This window comes from Nicotiana sylvestris, chromosome 1, assembly GCF_000393655.2.
Source record: "Nicotiana sylvestris chromosome 1, ASM39365v2, whole genome shotgun sequence".
In the NCBI taxonomy this organism is placed as follows: domain Eukaryota; kingdom Viridiplantae; phylum Streptophyta; class Magnoliopsida; order Solanales; family Solanaceae; genus Nicotiana; species Nicotiana sylvestris.
Window position 1 is genome coordinate 99,430,423 of NC_091057.1, and position 20,603 is coordinate 99,451,025.

A 20,603-nucleotide genomic window follows, 5' to 3' on the forward strand; every position below is an offset into this window, starting at 1 on the left:
CATGTGAAAACGTGGTTAGCATTGTGCAAAAATGAGACCGCGTATGCTCAATTGATATGTTTATTCGTAATAGGAGGCTAAGTTAGCGTTTAGACACAGATTTGGTTTAAACTTTAAAAAATAAATTGAAGTTGTGTTAGAAAAATAATTTTTGAAAGTTGAAGTTGGGTTTGGACATGCATTTTATTTAAAAAAATGTTGAAACTCTCTAAGTTGAAGAAAAAATTTCATCCATTTTTTTTCCCTGATCATATTCCATAAACAAATAATGTTTTCAAATTTTTTTGAAAAAAAAATAACCAAAATCTATGGCAAATTGCTAGTCACTATTTTATAAACGTTACTTGAAAAAAATTGTAATACTTTATAACTGGATGATACTTTTTCTGCCCAAAACAAAGTTAATTATAATCGAATTTACGTTTTTAATAGAAAAATGCTTGAAAAAAAAATTATTTACTTTAAGATATTGTAATCTAACATATCAAATAGGTAGAGAGACTAGCAAATATGAAAAATTATACCACTCACGGTGGAGAATATTCTATTAACATTTTCTTGAAATAGAAAAGTTATTTTTATTTAAGAAAAAAGTTAATAAAAGGTGAAAATTTGTACAATATGGTTAATTACAAAGAATCATTATTCCAACTTAGTGATTAGTTGAATTATATAAATTTCCTATCAATTGATAACTTAATTTTAATCGAACTTAACAATTTTTTAATTATGCACACCCAACACAAGTGTGTGCTAAATTAAATAAATAAATTGGCTAGATGGAGTTTCTTTTGTTTAGTATCAAAGCAAAGAAGTAAACTAGAACCACCAAAGTATTTGGTGCGAGACTGCTCTTCCTTAACTAGAGGTTTCGGGTTCGAGCTCTGGGTATGGAAATTTTTTGATAGGGAGCGCTTCCCCCGAATGGGACCCTACGCGACACGAATTCGGATATAGTCGGGCTCCAATATGGATACCGGACAACGGTCGAGAAATCCAAAAAAAAAAAAGAAAAAGAAAAGCAAACTAGAGAGTGAATTGAGCAAAGTCGACCCGCCTAAAGACCGTTATTTGTATAGTCCCCCTAAAAACGGAGGAATTGAGGAAGTGGTCATAAAATTGCTAAAACCCTACGCTTTCTCTCTCACACCCATAGCGAGGAAAAGTAACCATCTCAGAATTTTATTAAGGTACCTTTGAACTGTTCTAGGTACCTGTACAAACGTAACCCTCTTTTTTGTTTGTTTTGGGATGGATACCTCGTTGTATTCTTATGGAATTTGTAGTGGATGAACTAATAATTACATCTCCTTGATATCTTGTCACTAATCATTTACTCCTTTTTTTAAAATCTCAGTTTTTTTTTTTTTCATTTCTTGCCCAGGAAATTTTTCTTTTTCTCCCACAGTTCACAATAAAATACAGAAGTTCCATTGAGTGGTTATCTTGGTCTGGACTCTGAATTTATTAAAAGATATGAACTGCTGTTAATAATTGTAAAATTTGGATCTTTAGGTACCTCATTGGATGATTATGGAATTTGCAGTGAAATGAATTAATAATAGTTAGCTGCCCTGACGTTTTGGCATTTGATCTCGCTCTTTTAAGTCGACTGGATGTTGATAAAACAGCCATGTTTAATTCATTCCCTAATGAATGACACGGAGATTTGTCAATCTACAGTTTTGACTCTGATTCAAGTGTAACAAACATACTCACGAGTTAGGAAGGTTTAAATCAGATGAGTTAGGATTGTCAACTCCCAGCATGTAGCTGATTATTACAAATAAAGAATTCCTATCCACCTCATAACAGAGCTAACAAGCTCTCACTTCTGTACTTCTGCTATTATGCATCTACTTGATGCCATTTATAATACCACTTACTTCATCAAAAAGAATTCCTATCCATTCGCGTCCAGTGAATAAATTCACAATTTCTTGTTTTTAATAAAAACTAATCATTCTGCGTGGAATTCCTTTGCTAAATATGTATGAAGCTGATCATTATAGTTAGAATTCTATGGCGACTTTCAACAAATTTCACAAGGTGATGTATTCTGTGAGTTGATTCAGGTTACTTCGAGCATGGTGTGGTGTGGTTATTGTGCAGAGAACAGGCAATCCAACAATGTGGATGGTAAAATGTGAGTCTTGTCTCCTACGGTGTTGTTCTTTCTTCTTCTTTATAATACTGTCGTTCATTTCATTGTATATGTAAATAGTTCATTCATTCTAAGATGCTTCATTTGTATATATATGTTTTGTTCTAAGATACTTCATTCTGTTGCATTACAGATGTTGTTCCTTCTGTGGAAGAGTTCTTGATGAAGATAATTTTTCAAGTGAGCCCACTTTTGTTAAGAATGCTGCTGGACAGGTTAGTTCTTTGTTTCATATTCTTTCTCGATGCATATGGGGTTGATATATCTTAGACACAGTTCGTTTTTGTCCCCTTCAGATTCAATCCTATCTAGTTTGGGAGGTGTGCTTAATCTGGCTTTATGCCATTGTTATTAATTGTTAAAAAGGATTTCTCAAGGTGCAGCGGGAGCAGCACTAAGAAAGTCAAGAAAATTTCATTTTAAAAAATGAGGAACATGTGATTTCTGATAACCTATTTTTTTTTTTATAAATATGTCATTGCTTAAAACTTGCTGGGTTGTTATCGTCAGATGCCTAGCATATCTAAAGGTGTGACCTAGCGGTCAATAAGTGGGTCAAAACCATGGGAAACTAGGGTCCAAATTCCAACAGAGACAAAATACCCTAGATGATTTCTTCCCATCTGCCTAAGTCTTGGTGGGCAGAGTTACTCGGTACTTGTGCGGGTGGGAGGTAACATGTACCCAGCGAAATAGTCGAGGTGCGTTCAAGTTGGGCCATATACCATCATTATAAAAGCAAATACCTTGAAGATCAAATAATCTGAAAGTATTTTTGAGACTCTAGAAATTAGACAATACAAGAAACCTATTTTCCTCACTCCGGACAATAAAAATAAAGAAATCTAGTTTCTTCACTGCCTTTATTACATACATCTGGCAAGCTAAGTTTCTCCGACATGGCAGTTTAGGTGCCGCACCCGTGTCGACACGACTCTAGTATGGGTGTGGGTATGGGATCCATACCAGATTTGGTCAGACAATTTTGGGTACTTTGACTATCCAGACGGAAAAATTCGAGACGAAATACAACATGATTCCCGAAAACAGAACCAAAACTAGGGTAAATTTGAAGAAAATAGCATACCTTATCTAGGAAATCAATTCTTTACTTATCTACAACTTGAGAATAAGAGAAATCCACATTTTACAAGCTATACATAACTATTCCACAAAATTTCTCATAATTTAGAGATAATTTTATATTTTTGAATTATTTTTGGCCGGATCCCCGCACCCGTATCTAAGATCCATATCCCCGAATATTAGAATTTACATCATGAAGGATCCGATCTCTAGACCTGCACCCGGTCGGACACCCACACCGTGTCCGAGCAACTTAGCTGGCAAGTTTATATGTTTACTCAACTGTTTAAATATGCTTACTTCTGTTGTTGAAAAGTTGTACCTCATTACCTGGTTGGTGGAACTTGAAGAAAATACACATGATAGGAACATGTTTTGTATAGAGTTCTTTAATAACAGGATCATGATGTGAGAAGGGAGGGACAACCTTGTATAAAAGGCCAATCTCCTCCTCATGAGGTTGGGTTTGAGTTACCAAGAGAGCAAAGTGGAAAAGCCACTATTTGGTTTCTGGTAGGAAATTTTGTTATGGGGTTAAAATATCCGAAAAAAAGAATAAGAAAAACTCTGATGTTTAAAACGCTTCAGTGGAGAGAAAAATGGACTCCCATCCCAAACGTGTGTTTTGGGAGAAGGTGGAGAAGTTGGGAGAGGGAATAGAAGCTAGTTGTATAACACCACGATGCCTATATGTTTTAGTGTGAAGAATGACCTCCTTGCATGTAATATTGATGTAGTTCCTTACTTTCATCAACTATTCCATTTTTTCTAATTCAAATATACATATCCAATTGAGGAGATAAATAGTACTAAAATGAAAACAAGGAAAAGGAGCAGTTATATGTGGTGACTTGTAAACTACATTTTTCAATTTGTATTCCATCAAGTCTAACTTAAACCATTTGCAGAGCCAATTGTCAGGGAACTTTGTGAGGACTGTCAAAAGTGATTATTCAGCTTCACGTGAAAGAACACTTAACGAAGGTATTCATGTACCTCTAATTCTTGTTTCCTCACACTGACTTTATACTCAGTCTACCTATTTGTTTGATACTTTGATTTCTATTATTCTTTTTCCAGCTGAATGATTAACAGAAGTTATGTCTTTCTACACTACAGTTGCATTTGCTTTGCATCAAAGTTGGTCTACATAACTTATATCGTAAATGTTATATCCATGGTTTAGTTGGTCTTTTTGTCTAATGTGAGATTTTGAATTTTAGTTTCTTGAAAAACGGGTGATTGTGCTGTTCATTGCCAATATAGGCATTCTGGTGTAACAATTTTTGGAAGTCTTGCAGTAGAGAAACACTCTAATTTTGTCTCAAAATCAACTAACTGCACAGCTCAACAACGTTTCATCTATTTATCAGGTTAATGCTAAATAACCTTTCATCTACAAGATAAGTTCCAGGAAATGTACCTACCCAAACATTTATGTGGAGGATATATTAATATTCCGTGGTCAAAGGTCCTTGTTTCTGATCATCTTTAAGGTTCAAAGATGAGCCCCAAATGATAATTTTGAAAGAATATGTGAATAGTAAGTGTTTTGTTCTTGTTGATTGGTGGCAACACTGTCCTGATATACTGATATGTCAAGAAAGAGGTTTTGTTAATGGGACAAGTGCTACACAGCACTTAGAGTTGCTAATTTATGTAGCTATTCTAGGAATAAACTGACAAGATTTGTTGTATAGATTAATCTGGTTAGTATGATTAGCGTAACACTCTACTTAGAGGTGCATAAGTTATGTAGTTTTTGCTGATACATTTATTTGTTTCCCTCTTCCTGCAGCATATAGTGATATAGAGAGTATGGCTTATGCATTGGGAATTGATGGTGGTGATTCAATAGCTCGTCCAGCTTTGGCCTTCTATACGGTATGATTCATTATGCTTAGATTATACCTTTACTAGCATGATATATCATTCTATGGCTGAATCTGTAACTTCAGATAGCAGTTGAGAGGAATTTCACAAGGGGGCGTAGGAAAGAGCAAGTTGAGGCTGCGTGTCTTTACATTGCATGCAGGTGAGAGATTGTGTTTTATGATATTCTTTTTCAACATATCTTTTGTTCCCTAAGGGAAAAAAGAAGTGGGAAAATTGAGTTTTTTTTGTTTGTTTTACAATAAGTATCATTAATTGTTTGAATATAATTTATAACAAATAAAAATGACTGAAAGTTAAGTAACCTAGCCATTCATTTTGACAGTGGTTCAGATCTGCACGTTGAAATACTCTTTTGTCTTTGGTGTTTAGCTTTCTTGAGCTATAGAATCAGATGTCGTTCTCTTTAGTTTTTGTGTTTTTGTTTGAAATTGAGGTTTTGGACACTAAAAAAGTGTGTCGGACTTGCTTAATCAGTGGATAAAAAGAAAGGTGGAAGACAAAAAGGAGACCAAGTTATCATTATGTCTCCCAATTTACCTGCTTTAAGCTTGCGTAGTTACACTTGTATAGTTGAAAAAATAACATCTGCATACTAGAGAAAGTGGAATTATTTTTGCTTTATGCTATTTGTTATATCTACTTTCCTTATCGTAGTATTACCGCTTTAATATCTAGTTGTTTGGGGCAGTAAAATACTGTTAAATTTGGTAAGGCACCTGTCTGAATTTATGAAAATTTGAAGGAACACAGTTGGCTAATATCAGTTCTGTGTTGTCTGCATACAATTATGTATTCTGTGTACTTAACCCAGAAAATTTATGCTCAAGTGTTGACCTGAATCCTGTGCTGATAGTACCTAATTGTTAATAGGGAAAATGACACTGTACCTCAAAATAATAGCCGAAAAATGTATATTTTGTTTTGTATATATATACATTTTGTATGTTATATGCAAATTTTATACACTTTTTCGGCTACCGAATGTATATAGTTTCTGGCGTGGGCTAAAAGTGTAAGAAGCCCTAATTAATACGGTAGCTAAGTAAAAGAACTGATACATTATAACGCTTGACCTGGTTAATAGTGCATGAAACTATCAACTATATTATGCAGCATGGAAGGATGCCAAAGCAACAAAGTTGTTTGTACGTAGATAGAAAGAGGAACAAAAGGACAGTATCATTTTGGTTCAATCTTTTATTGTAATTTTTCTTGGCCCATGCTACTTTACTAGTGACGAAGTGGGGTTTCTTTATGTTTATTCTTGCAGGGAGAACAAAAAGCCATTCCTACTCATTGACTTTTCTGAGTACTTGAGGATAAATGTGTACGTAAGCTTCGCTTTCTTTTGATATCACACTTTGGATCAATAATCTTGAGCAAGAACTTAATGGTTGCCCTTTTGGCTAGCAATTCTTATTATCGTGTTCAGTAATATGATATTCTATTTACCCCTTAGCTCCTTCTTGTCTATATGGTGAACTAGATCTCATGTGTGAGTCATGTGCAGTCAGAGTAAATTACACAAATCTTGCTTCATGTTGAGCTAGACATTAAAGTAGTCTTACTTTCTCAAAAAATAAAAAGAAACTAAAGCAGCCTCATGTGAAGTATATTCAGTCTTGGGTTTGAGAAAGATAAAGGAGCTTAATATCTTCTTTTTAGTGGGAAGAAAAATATAGGACAACAGTGGAATTGGCTTTTGAGGAAGTTACTGAGTTATATGTTTTACTACCGGTCTACTCTTGATTAATCTTCAGTTTGACTGAAGAGAATATCTTCTTTGGTTATATTAGGCTTTTGTATTTGAAGACAGCTTTTCTTCTGCTGCAGTTAGGGATGTCAATGGGGCAGTGCGGGTGCGGGGCGGGGCGGAGCGGGTCAACATAAAAACAAATTCAGTTTTTTGCGGGTGCGGGTTAGGATTTAAAATTTCAAATAAGTACAACTTTTCAGCTATCGATCACTAATATTCAACCAAGAAATATTTGTTTTCCAGTTTTGAACTTATAATTCTGTTCTCTTACGAATTGGATCGTTGTAGTCTCAAATTGATTTAGTTTTTTAAATTGATTCATAGTAGACGTCTATTCAGTTGATTGTAAATATCAATGCTTCTGCTAATTGCATCACTGGGAAGAAAATTTGTTTTATATTTTATTTACTGCTCTAAAGTTTCACTTTTAAGTTTTTACTATATAGTTAATTTGTTTTAAGCTAAGTTCATGTGTATGGTCTCATTACATTGTACAATCTGAATTATGTATTAGAATGACATACTAATAACATTTGGTAGGATTTATAGTTATTCCCTAGTTATGGCTATTCAAAATATAACTTCCTTGGTTTGCCACTGGATTCTGATGGAAACTTTACATTAGCAATGACATATATAAACATAATTGAAAAGACAAAAATAAAAATAAGACAAATTGGAAAGGAAAAAATAAAAGAAGAGGAAAATTTTACGGGGCGGGTAACACAGGCGTGGATGCAGGGCGGGTGGATGCGGGTGAAAATGCAATGCGGGTCGGGGCAGGTTGAATTTTGTGGGTTAAGGTAGAACCCGCCCCGCACCGCACTGCTTGCCATCTCTAGCTGCAGTACCTCTTCTCTCTACTTCAATAAGTTTCCTTTACCTATCAGAAAAAAATCTAGGTGACCCTTTGCACATTAATGACTTCACAAATTGTTAATCTTTATTGGCCAATTTTGGAGGTTTTCTAGTAAATACCTTCTTACAAATCTAGAACAGTATCCTAAACCTATTGTCTTTTGGTCATACATGAAGGGTTATACCTACGGTTGGACAGTTGGGAAAACATTTACCTAATAACTATCTTTATTATGGTAATTGAAGCCTGTTCAACCCGTTTTCTTATTAAAATGCAGGTATATTTTAGGTGCTGTGTTCTTACAGCTTTGCAAACTTCTAAGCCTTGAAAATCACCCAATTGTTCAAAAACCTGTGGATCCGAGCCTTTTCATTCATCGATTCACTGATCGTAAGTATTTATCAAGATTTGATTTGCTGATTAGCTTTAATCTTGCTTCTTTCTTGACCACCTTGTCCCAGGTACCAACCTTATGGTGGAGTTTATATATATTTTTTCAATTTCCCCTTTGGTTTCTTGATTACGTTTCGGATTGAAAAGTTCAAGGATCTTGATTTATAAGGATTTTATTCTGCAAGCATGATATTGTGCCCATCGTTCTGGGCCTCTTGCAAGTTAATTCAATATGGATGCTTATTGGATGGATCCTGGTTGCATCTTTTTCTTCCTCTCATCTTTGAGCCAACTTTGTAGCATCATTTATATATCAGAATCTCTTTCTATTAAATAGAAGAGCAAAAAGATTTTAGAGTAGCACTAATAGGTTCTTGATCGGTATAGCGAGGACCGCTGAACGGAAAACGCATCACTAGTTGATATGTGGGCAAGAAATGCACTTTAAAGCAGTTGAGGTTTATCGTTTGGCCTTGGAAAGCCTTGCTGATCTTTCCGCAAACCATCACAGAAGCATCCAGGATGATGTCCTCTAGCACTTTGGTGGGGAAACCAGATCTGTTCATGTCACCTTCTGCAAAACCTCTTCTCTGTTAGACGACTCATTTGTTGCTGGCTCCTGCTGTAGACTAGAGCTATTTGTGTTGTGGTCTGGGCAGAGTTAGCATCATTAATTCATATAAAAAAATTAGTGCGGCTTGTTGGTCAAACCCATACTAATAAAGATTATAACCATGAAGATATTCGGTTATAGGCTTCTTAGATGTGTGGGGTTTCATAATTGGTATGGCCTGTATGGAAAATTAATGGGTTTTATGTCAGAGTTGGTAAGAGTAAATCATGATGTTCTTAACTATTTGTTGTGAGATCAGTAGTGTCCTAGGAGAATATACATATTCACAAGATTGAGGCCAATACCCCTTAATAATTACTAATAGTTAAACAATTAGGAGTTGTTTAATTTAGAAATAAGTTATGAATAGATTGTAATGCAAAACTACTTTTATCGGGCGTTTGATTCTTTGTATTAAAAATGGGATAAACGGTAAAATTTAAAATATGAGATTATTTTTCAAACTTAATAAAATTGAAAGGGTGTTATGATGGGTTTGAGGAAATGATAAAGGGTAGTTTTCTTTTTCGGTGTTTAATCCATGTATTAATTATCCATGTAGTGTATTCCATGTTATATTAGGTACAACATGATACCCCAATTGGTGTATCCTAGGATTGGCTATGCAGGATTTAAAATATAAACCAAACACTGGATAACATATATCAAAATTTATACCAAGATTACTTCTCTAATACATCAAATGAAACGAGTCCTTGGATTATCTCACCAAGGTACACAAAAATAACAACATTATCTCCAAATGGAAGAGAATACAACAACACAACTCAGTAAAATCCCATTAGTGGGGTCTGGGGAGGGTAGAATGTACGCAAACCTTATCTCTACCCCGGAAGGGTAGAGAGGCTGTTACTGGGAGACCCTCGGCTCAACAGAAGAGACAATAATATCAGAAAAGAATAAAAGAATAGATCCGTAACAACAAAAGAAACCAGAAAAATAATAACGTCGTAAGAGACAGCAAGTAAGTGGAAGGGCAATAAACAAAAAAATAAATAAATAGATAGTGTGAGTACAACATAAACCGCTAGCATTCCTAGACAAAAACGCTCGACTACCCCCTAGCCTACACCCCTAATGCTTGACCTCCACACGTTCCTATCAAGAGCGTTGTCCTCGGAAATTTGAAGCCACGTCATGTCCTGCCTGATCATCTCGCCCCAATACTTCTTAGGCCGCCGTCTACCTCTTCTCGTACCTGCCAAATCCAACCGGTCACACCTCCTAACCGAGGCATCTAGGCTTCTCCTCCGCACGTGCCCGAACCATCTAACCCTCGCTTCCCGCATCTTGTCGTTCGTGGGAGCAACGCCCACCCTCTCCCAAATATTTTCATTCCTAATCTTATCCAGTCTAGTATGCCTGCCCATCCATCTCAACATCCTCATTTCGGCTGCTTTCATCTTCTGGATATGTGAATACTTGACTGGCCAACACTCAGCCCCATATAACATAGTCGGTCTAACCACCGCTCTGTAGAACTTACCTGTAAGTTTCGGTGGTACATTCTTGTCACATAGGACTCCAGACGCTAGCTAACCGCCATTTCATCTACCCCACCCCAATACGTGCGTGACATCCTCGTCGATCTCCCCATCTCCCTGGATATTCCCTAGGTACTTGAAACTCTCTCTTGGGGAATAAAAAAATAAAATTATGAGAAATAGAGAACTAATGCCTGAAAACCTATTTCAAGTGAAGACATGAAGTTTGACTATGTCCCTTAAGAAATGTTCGAATAAAGCTCATCCGCACGATGTTACCAATCATAGTATGTGATCTTCGGGCTCGAGTTTGAGTTACGGTGTTCTAATACTTCATATTTGAGATAGATAGGAGGACTTTTAAGGAATAAAGGAGTTAATTAAAGAATGAGAGTCGATTCTGCCAAATAGAAAATTTGCACATGATTAGCATAAAAGATGATGCACAATCTTGGGCGTTAGGCGTGCTTGCGGTGTAGAGTCGAGCACTTGTACCGGGAGCTCGAGAGACAAGCACCTCCCACGTGTGAGCGCAAGTCCTGGACGAGTACCAGATTGCTGTTTATAACTGATTGTGAGTTGGAAAGAACTCTGCAGCTGAATCCTTTGAGAATTTCTCAAAATCCTCGGTTTCCAGATATCAAAAATAAGGGCGAGCCAAACCTCATTTTATCTCTCTTTTTTTTTAATCTTTGATGTGGTATGTTGTTTTAATGCGTTAAGTACATGTTAGCTCAATTTTCCTCCACAGTAGTGGGTGGTTCCTGGTTTTATTGGTATGTGCAGAAGACCCGTTCCATCCTGAAATTTATTTGTTGTACCTGCTGGGCACCTGTGCAATTACACCGTACTTACTATGTTGCCTTTAGCTCTACTATTTCCTTTCCTTTCACTCTTTGTTTTTATTCTTTCAGCAATATAAGATTTCTGTTAGCTTGCCGCAGTTCACCAGTGAAGACTATCATCTATAATGTAGGTTTATTTGGGGGAAGGAAGCCAAATATTTCTAGAACTGCACTTCACATTGTGGCTAGCATGAAGCGAGATTGGATGCAGGTTGTATCATTTTTCTGTGGGTACAATTTATATGGTCGAAAGTTACTGGATTATTGTTGAGGAACTAGATTTAAGATTGTTCCACTTTAGTTGAGAGAATAAGATGTCTCATATGATCTTGGACAGTCTTCACCTCATAAAAGTTAAGCTTTTAGGGTTGAGTTAGATCCAATGTCCATTTTCTTGTCATGGTATCAGAGCCAGACACACTCTATTGGTTTACCTAGTGTTGGGCCTACGTTGTCCATGCTCCAGATAACTAGGTTTGGGTGTGCTGGGAGGGGTTTAGATTGTCCCGCATTAGTTGAGACTTGATAGAGTGGTGTTGTCTCTTATATGGTCCTAGGCAATTCTCACCTCACAACTAGCATTTGGGGTTGAGTTGGACCTAAGGTTCATTTTCTTATCAAAGATAAAAATCACCTACATTTTTGCTCTAATCTTTAAATGTTCTATAGACAGGGAGAAAGCCGAGTGGGGTATGTGGAGCTGCATTGTACATCTCTGCTCTTTCATATGGACTGAGTTGTACTAAATCGGAAATTGTAAGTGGTCTTTCTAGATTTTCTTAATTTTGATGGAAATTTCAGATTTACATATTAAAACAATTGGATTTCTTGCACTCAATGGTGTGTCTAGTGGTCAATGAAGTGGATTGAGAACCATGAGGTCTCGGGTTCAAACTCCAGCGGAGGCAAAAACACTAGGTTCCATCTATCCAAGCCACGGTACCTGTGTTGGTGGGAGATAGCAGGTACACCTTGTAGTCGAGGTGCGCACAGGCTAGCTCGGACCCGATGGTTATAAAAAAAATCAGATTTCTTTATACACGGGCTCATGTTGTAATCTTCTTATTGCTTTGAGAAACTATCAAGTGTTGTAGCTAGTTTTCAAGGACTACTTGTTCTTGGTCACGAAGTTTGGACTTTTTCTTTTCATTGGACTTGACAACTATTCTCGTTCTACTTTCTCGACTTATTTCATGTTCAAGCCTATATAGCACTAACACCGGCACTAGTTGCCGACTCCCTAATTTATTCTACTAGGAATATTTCCTTTTTAACTTTTTCTTTGTTCTTTTGCTCAACAGATCAAAGTCGTGCGCATTTGTGAAGCAACATTGACAAAGCGTTTGATTGAATTCGAAAACACAGAATCTGGAAGCTTAACGGTATGTACAATCGAGGCTGGTAGGATGGACATTGCTAATACTTTAATATTCACAACTTGAAAAGCTTCATGTGCATGTATTTAGTCATGTGCGCAATTTTGGTGGGAGGCGGACCAGCTATTAAAGTAAAATCTTGAAAAGCAGTTTCGTATAGTGAGGTGCTTACTCCTGTAATGCTCAAATTTCGTTTTATCTTTCAGTTGGATATGTTGTGAATACTGAAAAACATAATTAGGAAAAACAGGCATCTCAAAGGAAGAGCAAGCATAATGGAGTTTGGGTTCTTATCTTAAGTTGGTATGATAAGGTGTATATCGTAATTTGTTACCAATGCTGAAACCAATATTGTAAATCTTGTGTTGTCATATACAATCACGTATGGAGAGAAGCGTGCTGACATTATTGGGTGAGAGATTGACAATTTTGCCTCTACTAATGAATATTTATGTTTCTTAATGCTCTTCATAAAAAAATCTTCCATTTACAAAGGAGAGCAAATAAAATCTAGTGTGCAGCTGTCATCAGATTTTGGTATGCCATGAAGCCAACCAATGCCTGCACTATGGAGAAGATTTTAATTTCATCTGCCTTTGGCTTCTTGCTTCTTTTCTCTTTTTCCTCTTCTTGTTCTACTAGTGGGGGTCTTAAAAGAACTCACCTATGGGCTGGGCACCTCAGGCTTCGAGGCATTTTGATGCTCACGTCATGGAGAAATCGTCACCAGTGATGTGCTACTTTTTATGATCCTGATGTGCTTGATGTTGTATTTTTATTTGCAGTTCAAACAAATTTGCCTGGGATCTAAAAAGTTTTAACTCCATCCTTTTTGCTTGACACATTATAGTTGGAGTTTGATGCAAGCTGCCTCTGTTGTGATGGCGTGTTAGCCAAAAATTTCCTTTCTGAGTTTCATAGTATTACTTGAATTACTTGCAACTAGATTGATGAGTTCAATACAAGAGCTGAGGAGCTTGAGAAAGAAGAGAGGCTGTCCGTGCAACTTTATTCGGCGTCGAAAGGATCTGGGATCACAGAAGTGCTATGTGAACACAAGAAAAGCGTTGAGCTGCCCTTTGCCCATGGTCTTTGTGAAAGTTGTTATACTGATGTAATTACTTGCTACCCTGACCTTTAAAACTTTAGTAGTACTGCCAAATCATATATAAAACTAATTACTGTGTTTGCAGTTTGTAAAACTTTCAGGTGGGCTTGATGGAGGTTCTGAACCTCCAGCCTTCCAACGCGCTGAGAGGGAAAGATTAATGGCAAAAGAAGCTGCTGAAGAAAACGCTGAGGATCCAAATATTCCCATGTCCAATCAGGTGGAGAACAATGGTGGCGAGTATCTGGAGGTACTCATTGGAGCTGTTACTTATCCAAAGCATTATTACCTTGTAGTTGGGAAGTAGAATCTTATGCTTTCAAGAAAGCTTTTGACTGCTGCAGAAGACACAGCTCAGGTTTTAAAAGAATTCCAGATGGAAGAATAAATTTGAAAGAAAAGAATAGACATCTATAAGAAAATAAGTGGTAGGGAGAAGAGGATCTCTTCTTAGACACTAGATTTTCTTGGGATCGACTTCTAAATTATGGGCGTGCTAAAAAGAGCTTAAAAGCACATCCTGCAGAAAGATAAAAATTGTGTGTTTCTTACAGCATCTCCTATTAGTTTTCTGATCCATCCTTTCCACCTCTTAAGGGACAATGAAGGTTCATTCCCTGTCACTCACATGTATGGTGATGATCTACTTTTTGTTAAACTAAATTTTATCTTCTTTATAATCATTGTTCATTTGAGTGATCTTTGACATAGTACTCAAGAATGAAATGAGTTTCAATTTAAAAAAAAGAAACAAGTAACCCGGAGCTAAGCTGCTGCACATGAATGAGTGAACTGTATGATTGTTGCATAAAAACCTGCAAGAGCTACTTTATAATTACTAACTAATGTGGACGTTTTTGCTTTGGCGAAAGATCCTTTCAATGGACTCATAATACTTTCCTTTGTTTCCGGATTTCTGAAGATACTAAGAATGTAGTAGACTTCTAAACATCTCATTACCCAAATATAGAATCCAAATTCTTAGTTTCAGATGATATTTTGAAGAAGTATCCACCATTTACTGCGATTTCTTTTTGAGCAGTCTTTCCTTAGGCAACACCATACTGTCACTAGTGCCAAATTCTTGAATTTAGTTGGTATTTACTGGAAATATGCCGGCCTTTTCTTGCTTTCTGAATAGTGCATTATTTATATTTTCTCTTTTTTTCTTTTGGTTGATGATAAGCCTGAAAAGGGAGGGAACACCTTGAGTGTGACTGGAAGTAAATATTTGCAGATATCAGGGTCTGAGATGATAGGTAAATGTTTATTTTCTTCAAGAGCTAAAATTTTGGAGAGACTTAGTCCTGAGTCCTGGATCAGGACTAGAGAATAAGTCACTTTTCTCTCAATTGCAGGGGCACAATCAGTGGCTAAAACTGATGATAATGCGACTCCTGATACATTACATGGCTTGGATGGTATGGGTCCTGATGATCATGACGAATCAGAGAACTTTTCCGATATCGATGATGCAGAGGTGTGCTACTCCACTGGTTACTGATCCCTAAGTGCTTTCATAAAAAAACAATGTCAGTCTAGATGCAAATGCTGTGATTTTGTCTTTATTTTGTTATTTCGTCGGATTTCATCCTGCCAGACCTCATCGCGTGATACTTAGCAAATCAGTAGGATACTACCTGACCCTGCTTTCATGCTTTGCTTAGAAAGCATCATTCTGTTATATGGAAACTAACATGTAATAGATACTGGAAAGTAAGTAATTGCACATTAAAGACTGTTTTATAGCAGTTTGTTAGTGAATATATGAGAACTATTCTGCTTCAATGGAATGCGCTGCAAATTTTTCTATGAATTGCAGTTTACTTGGCATGGAATTAGTTGTACATTTATGGGCATGTATTTCCTGGTTCACTAACTTGTCATGGCTATTACGTTATACCTGCATTGCTGTCAGGTTGATGGTTATCTTCACAATGAGGAGGAGAGGCGTTTTAAGGAGATCATTTGGGTAAAGATGAACCGAGAATATCTTGAGGTGAATTAGTTTATCTTCTGTATGATTCACCATGTAAAATCGGTATGTAAATCGCAAGGTCTTATACTGGTCTTAGGATTTATAAATACATTAAGAATATCTTGAGGTGGATTTTTGGTGATTCGTTGGTCTGTTCTACTGAATTGATTGCGGCTAAATGATAAGTCCTTTGGTTTACTTTTGCTCCCTTTTGGTCCATCTTTACAGTGATCTTCTTATCACATAACAAAGTAATCTGCACTCACTTCCTTATCTGCCTCTCCCTTTCTTCTTATGAGTGAGCTTGCCGATCAATATTTATAGGAACAAGCGGTTAAGCAAGCGGCTGAATTAGCAGCAAAGAACGATAAGGAGTTCAATTTAGCTAACTGTTCGGAGGATGTGCAAGCTGCACAGGAGCTTGCGGCTGCTGCTGCTGCTGCTGTTGCAAAATCAAGAAAGGTAGTACTCTGAACTTATCTCGAGTTTGGTACCTGTTGAAAATTGATTCTCAGAGTTTTTTTTTTTTTTTTAATTTTATTCCCTCCCTCCAAGAGCTCCCCACCTTGCTCTTGGGGTGACTCGAACTCACAACCTATTGGTTGGAAGTGAAGGGTGCTCACCACTTGAGCAACCCACTCTCAGAGTTCCAAGTTGAGGAACTAAGAAACTATAGAGAAGGGAAACTTTGCTGATGTCGACAGTAATTAAGAATTTGATTAACATATGCAAACTCAGAAAATATTTGAAACACATCTTGCATTTTCTGCTATGTTTCTAAGAACTCAAGGCTTGGGTACATTGATCTAAAGTTAGACAAAAGCATTCAGCTTCCTGGGACGGTCGGACTTTTGAGATTTTTTCCAATATTCTTGCATGAGAATAGATATTTCTAGTTTCTTAGTAAGTTCGTGAATGTTAATTGCCAATTTTGTGTGTTTTGATCTTTTGTTAGTGATGCACATTTCTGTAATATAAAAGGAATGGCAAGAATGATCTGTGGTTGTGATATTTCTCGTCTTTTAAATAAAAAAGATATTTCATTTTTTAAATAAATAAAATCATTTATTGCACTAAGATGGTACTAAAAATTTACATTTCCATCTGCAGGGTTGGCCTTCACAAATGTCTAGCCAAGTGTCTCTAACATCCTATTTACACCTAAAGCATAAAAAAAATATCAAAGGAACTCCTAGTCCTCCATAATAACTTTCCAATTCCTTCAAATAGTCATCTGTTCCTCTCTAAAAATCATCCAAAATATACACAGTGGGGCGATCTTCCACACGCCTGTACCTCTCTTCCCAATACCGCTGCTCTTCCAACTCGTTAGGTCTTCTCTTATTAGATCTTATCAAATACCAATTCTACAATTGAAGTACGAGTAAATAAAACTACACAAGCCGGTCAAAGTAGGTGGGATCTGTGTCTTCCCCCATCCACTCCGCTTAAACTTACAACACCAACTGATTACTACATGTTCTCTTTTAACTTGCCACAAGAACAGCACATGCATGTGACCTATCAAAATAATTAAGAATAGCACGGCATGTGACATTTCTATACATGATACTTGCTCTAGAAGCCTCCTGGAATTAGCTTACACTTTGCTTAATGCTATCATCTGCAGGAAAAACAACAGAAAAGGGCTGCAGAACTGAAAAATTCTGGTCCCGCTCAAACTGCTGCAGAAGCAACGAAGCAAATGTTAACTAGAAAGGTGCGTATGATAGAGGCAAAGGAAGTTACAATATTTGGCATTCTGTTTGCAGAAATCTCTGCATTCTGTCAGTTTCTTACCTTTTCCTCGAGTGTTCTCCAAAAACTATAGTATCTTCGTTGTTATCTGAAACCATGCAAGTTTTTCACTCACTGTTGCTCTATGTTTAGCCTCTACAATATGGTTATATTCACCAGGACAAGTGAGAAAGAGGAGTTTTAGTGTTTAAGGAACATACCTTTTGTTCGTTTGAGTCAAAAAAATTCCAAATGTTTCTTGGTATCTTTTATTAATTTGTATGGATATGCAGTTTCAGATTGTAGTTTTTTACCTTAACTGTAATTTCTCGGTTTAAATATAAGGAAAATCACACACCATACTAGAGACATGCAATGCTAACGAGAAGCACTCTTAAACGCTTAGTGTTGGAATGAAATGAGCCTGCATAGAGCGGAACGATTACAGACGGTTCGTATAGCCGACCTCGACTAGTTTGGGATCATGTTATAGTTGACTGATTGATTCTTATCTTCCTCTACTCATTTTCTTGCTTGTTCATTTCTTCTAGGCAATGCTTTGTCTCCTCCAACTGTAATGAAGAAAGTATATTTAAATTCCGGGACTTCTTTTCGTCGTCTCTTTCCATTGATTCTGAAATAGGAGGAAAGAATTATAGGATGTACAAGCACGGTAGCATAGACAATGAGAAATATATGATGCTGTGAGTCACAGGATTCTGCTTTCAGGTGATACGGTTACTGCAGCTTATATTTGGTTAGGGAAGTTGGAAACTTTTTCTTCAAATTACCATTAACTTTCAAGATAAGATAGAAAATGCATCGAAAAGATGGGTGAAAAGAAAGGTACTTATATAAGAATTAGCAATTCTAGACATACTAGGGATTTTCTTCCACATTGGTTCAATGCTTATGCATGGCTTGATGTTTTCTTCAAATGAACATTAACTTTCAAGATAAGATAAAAAATGTATCGGAAAAAATGGGTCAAAAGAAAGGTACTTCCAGAAGAAACAGCGATTCTAGACATACTAGGGATTTTGTTCACATTGGTTGTAGGCTTGCATAGCTTGAGAGTTGTAGTTGTTGGGAATACAGGGTCAAGCACTTTGGGGATGCTTGCAAGTGAGTATCTTTTGGTATTTCTTGAGTTTGTAGTTTGCTGTAATCACTCCATTTGCTATTACAAATTTAGACATCTTAATAAGGTATAAGTTTCCTGGACTTCAGCTTTGCTGATATCACAGATTTGCAGCATGTTCCAGTTTTCCTTGTTGTTGAGTGTTTGTTTTGCTCAATTTCAACACTTCTGTCACGTTTGGCCTAAATTTGGAAGATTTTTTTGGGATTGCAAATGAGCTTGCAAGTCCACGTATATGTAATTACGTGAAGCTCACAGAAAAGATCTAGTTTCTTCCCACTGGTCTCAACATTTATTTTCCTCTTTGTTATATGTTTGTATTGCATGGTATATCTTCCTTTTTGTATGAGGCAATATTCATCAGATTTATCGGTTGTTTTGTTTGCATCTTACGTTGCTTTATGTCACGTATGCAGAGGCTGAGCTCTAAGATCAACTATGATGTGCTAGAGAAGCTTTTTGATGAGTCTGTATGTGCTTCTCCCTATCCAAAATTTCTTGAGAATTCCATTATACCTTCTGTTACTTTTAATTTTTACTCGGATGTCAATTCCTTTGGCAGACTACTGTTTTCTTCATTCAGAATCTTCAGTTTTGACCTTAATTAAAAAATATAAACAGAATCTTTGGTGTTTGGGTTGGATGGAGATAGCTGGTGTTTGAGACACAATTATGCATAATATTGGATATTTAAGAAACAGTAACGAAAAATAAATTGTGCTGCATCAAAAAATTGTAGAAATCTCACCCCAAGGCTTTGTTTTGGTGATAAGAGCGCAGCTTGTGGTGTGTGGGTTAGACGCACATCACGGGTTCAAATCCTACCGCAGGCAGAAGCTCGGTATTTAAGTGGAGAAGGTTAAAGGAGTAGGCCCACTATCGAACCTTGTGCCAGTAGCCTTTTGTAGATTTCTCGGTAATCAAGTTCTTTTTTTTATTTATTTTTTTGGGTAGAATTCTCCATCTTTTTTGTTTCTGCTGCTGCTCATTTCATGACTACTGGGAGTTGCATGTGAGAAACTCTGTTGTTACACTCACAATTTTTGTATCCCGAGATATAGTTTGTTCTGTTCTTCTTACGAAAGCTGAGTTGTAGTTTCTTGAAAATGAGAAAGGTATCATTTATCTGTGGATCCGATCTTGGTTCACCCTCTGGATTTTCTTATTATTATTTAAAAAAAGATGTGTAACCAACATATATGTCTATCGGCTTAAAAGCTGGAAGAGAAATAATATACTTTAAAATCACTCCAATTCCTGGTAGGAAGCAGAACTAGATGAGAAGTCCTGAAGCACTCTGAACTATTGTGGTTGCAGGATGTGCGTGTGTTCATATAAAGGGCAAATTACACAAATGGTTTGTTGCTGTTGTCTCCATAAATATGTTTCAACTCATGCTCATATTATTTATGCAGGCAAAACTTGAGAACCCAAAGAAAAGTCGAAATGTGGATGATTCAATGGATGATAACATGGTAAAGAGCAGCAAAATTGATCCGGAAGTAGATGAGACTTACGAAGAAGCATTTGGCGAGGATGTGCAATATGATGAGGATTTTGGAGGATATGACTATGATCAACACTACGATGATGATGAATATTGAATTAATCTGCATTCCATATGGCTGGTTTCCCTATAGAAATGGAGGATATAAGCTATCAGATACCACATTTTCCTTCACTTGTATATTAGGAATTGTTAGTCCTGATAGCTAATTGCATTTCAAGCTATTTTGTTTTAGTTATCATGATTATTTTATTTCCTGGGAACAACTTCCCATCACTGGAATGTTAAAAGAGTGTGTCAGTTTTACTAGTAGATCTATGCTCGACTAGCGGAAATAGATCATTAAAGTTTTATATAATTTAAACAAGAAAGTTAGGACCCTCTTCGTTATTCCTGTGTCCACCATTGAAGATCGGAATGCCCGGTTATATTGTGAGTTTTTTAACACAAATCGTCCCTCAATTATGACGATAAGTCTAATATGGTCCTTCAAATATACACGAGCAAATTTAGTCTTTTCAGTTATATAAAAAATAGAACATTTTTGGTATTTGTTAACAGAAATCCTGTTAGTTAAGCTAATGGATTCTTCACGTCAAATACAGAACACTGCTAATACAGCAGTCTATGCCTCTCAAT

General features: G+C 36.5%; 1 protein-coding gene across 3 annotated transcripts; it reads left to right on the forward strand.

Moving 5' to 3' along the window:
* Nucleotides 1–1,074: 1,074 nt before the first annotated feature.
* LOC104238496 (transcription factor IIIB 60 kDa subunit) lies at nt 1,075–20,354 on the forward strand. Of its 3 annotated transcripts, none has more exons than XM_009792862.2 (20): nt 1,075–1,190; nt 2,076–2,146; nt 2,298–2,379; nt 4,159–4,234; nt 5,049–5,134; nt 5,209–5,285; nt 6,417–6,473; nt 8,039–8,151; nt 11,249–11,328; nt 11,787–11,873; nt 12,419–12,499; nt 13,440–13,607; nt 13,687–13,851; nt 14,788–14,860; nt 14,960–15,081; nt 15,520–15,600; nt 15,904–16,041; nt 17,210–17,299; nt 18,874–18,927; nt 19,873–20,354. In XM_009792862.2, exons 2-20 carry the CDS (start codon nt 2,088–2,090, stop codon nt 20,059–20,061), a joined length of 1,878 nt encoding a protein of 625 aa, XP_009791164.1. In that variant the 5' UTR covers nt 1,075–1,190; nt 2,076–2,087; the 3' UTR covers nt 20,062–20,354. The 3 variants fall into 3 exon arrangements, with proteins under 3 accessions (XP_009791164.1, XP_070022117.1, XP_009791165.1); XM_009792863.2 differs by having other exon boundaries at nt 1,113–1,210; XM_070166016.1 differs by lacking the exon at nt 18,874–18,927.
* The last annotated feature ends 249 nt before the right edge of the window (nt 20,355–20,603 follow it).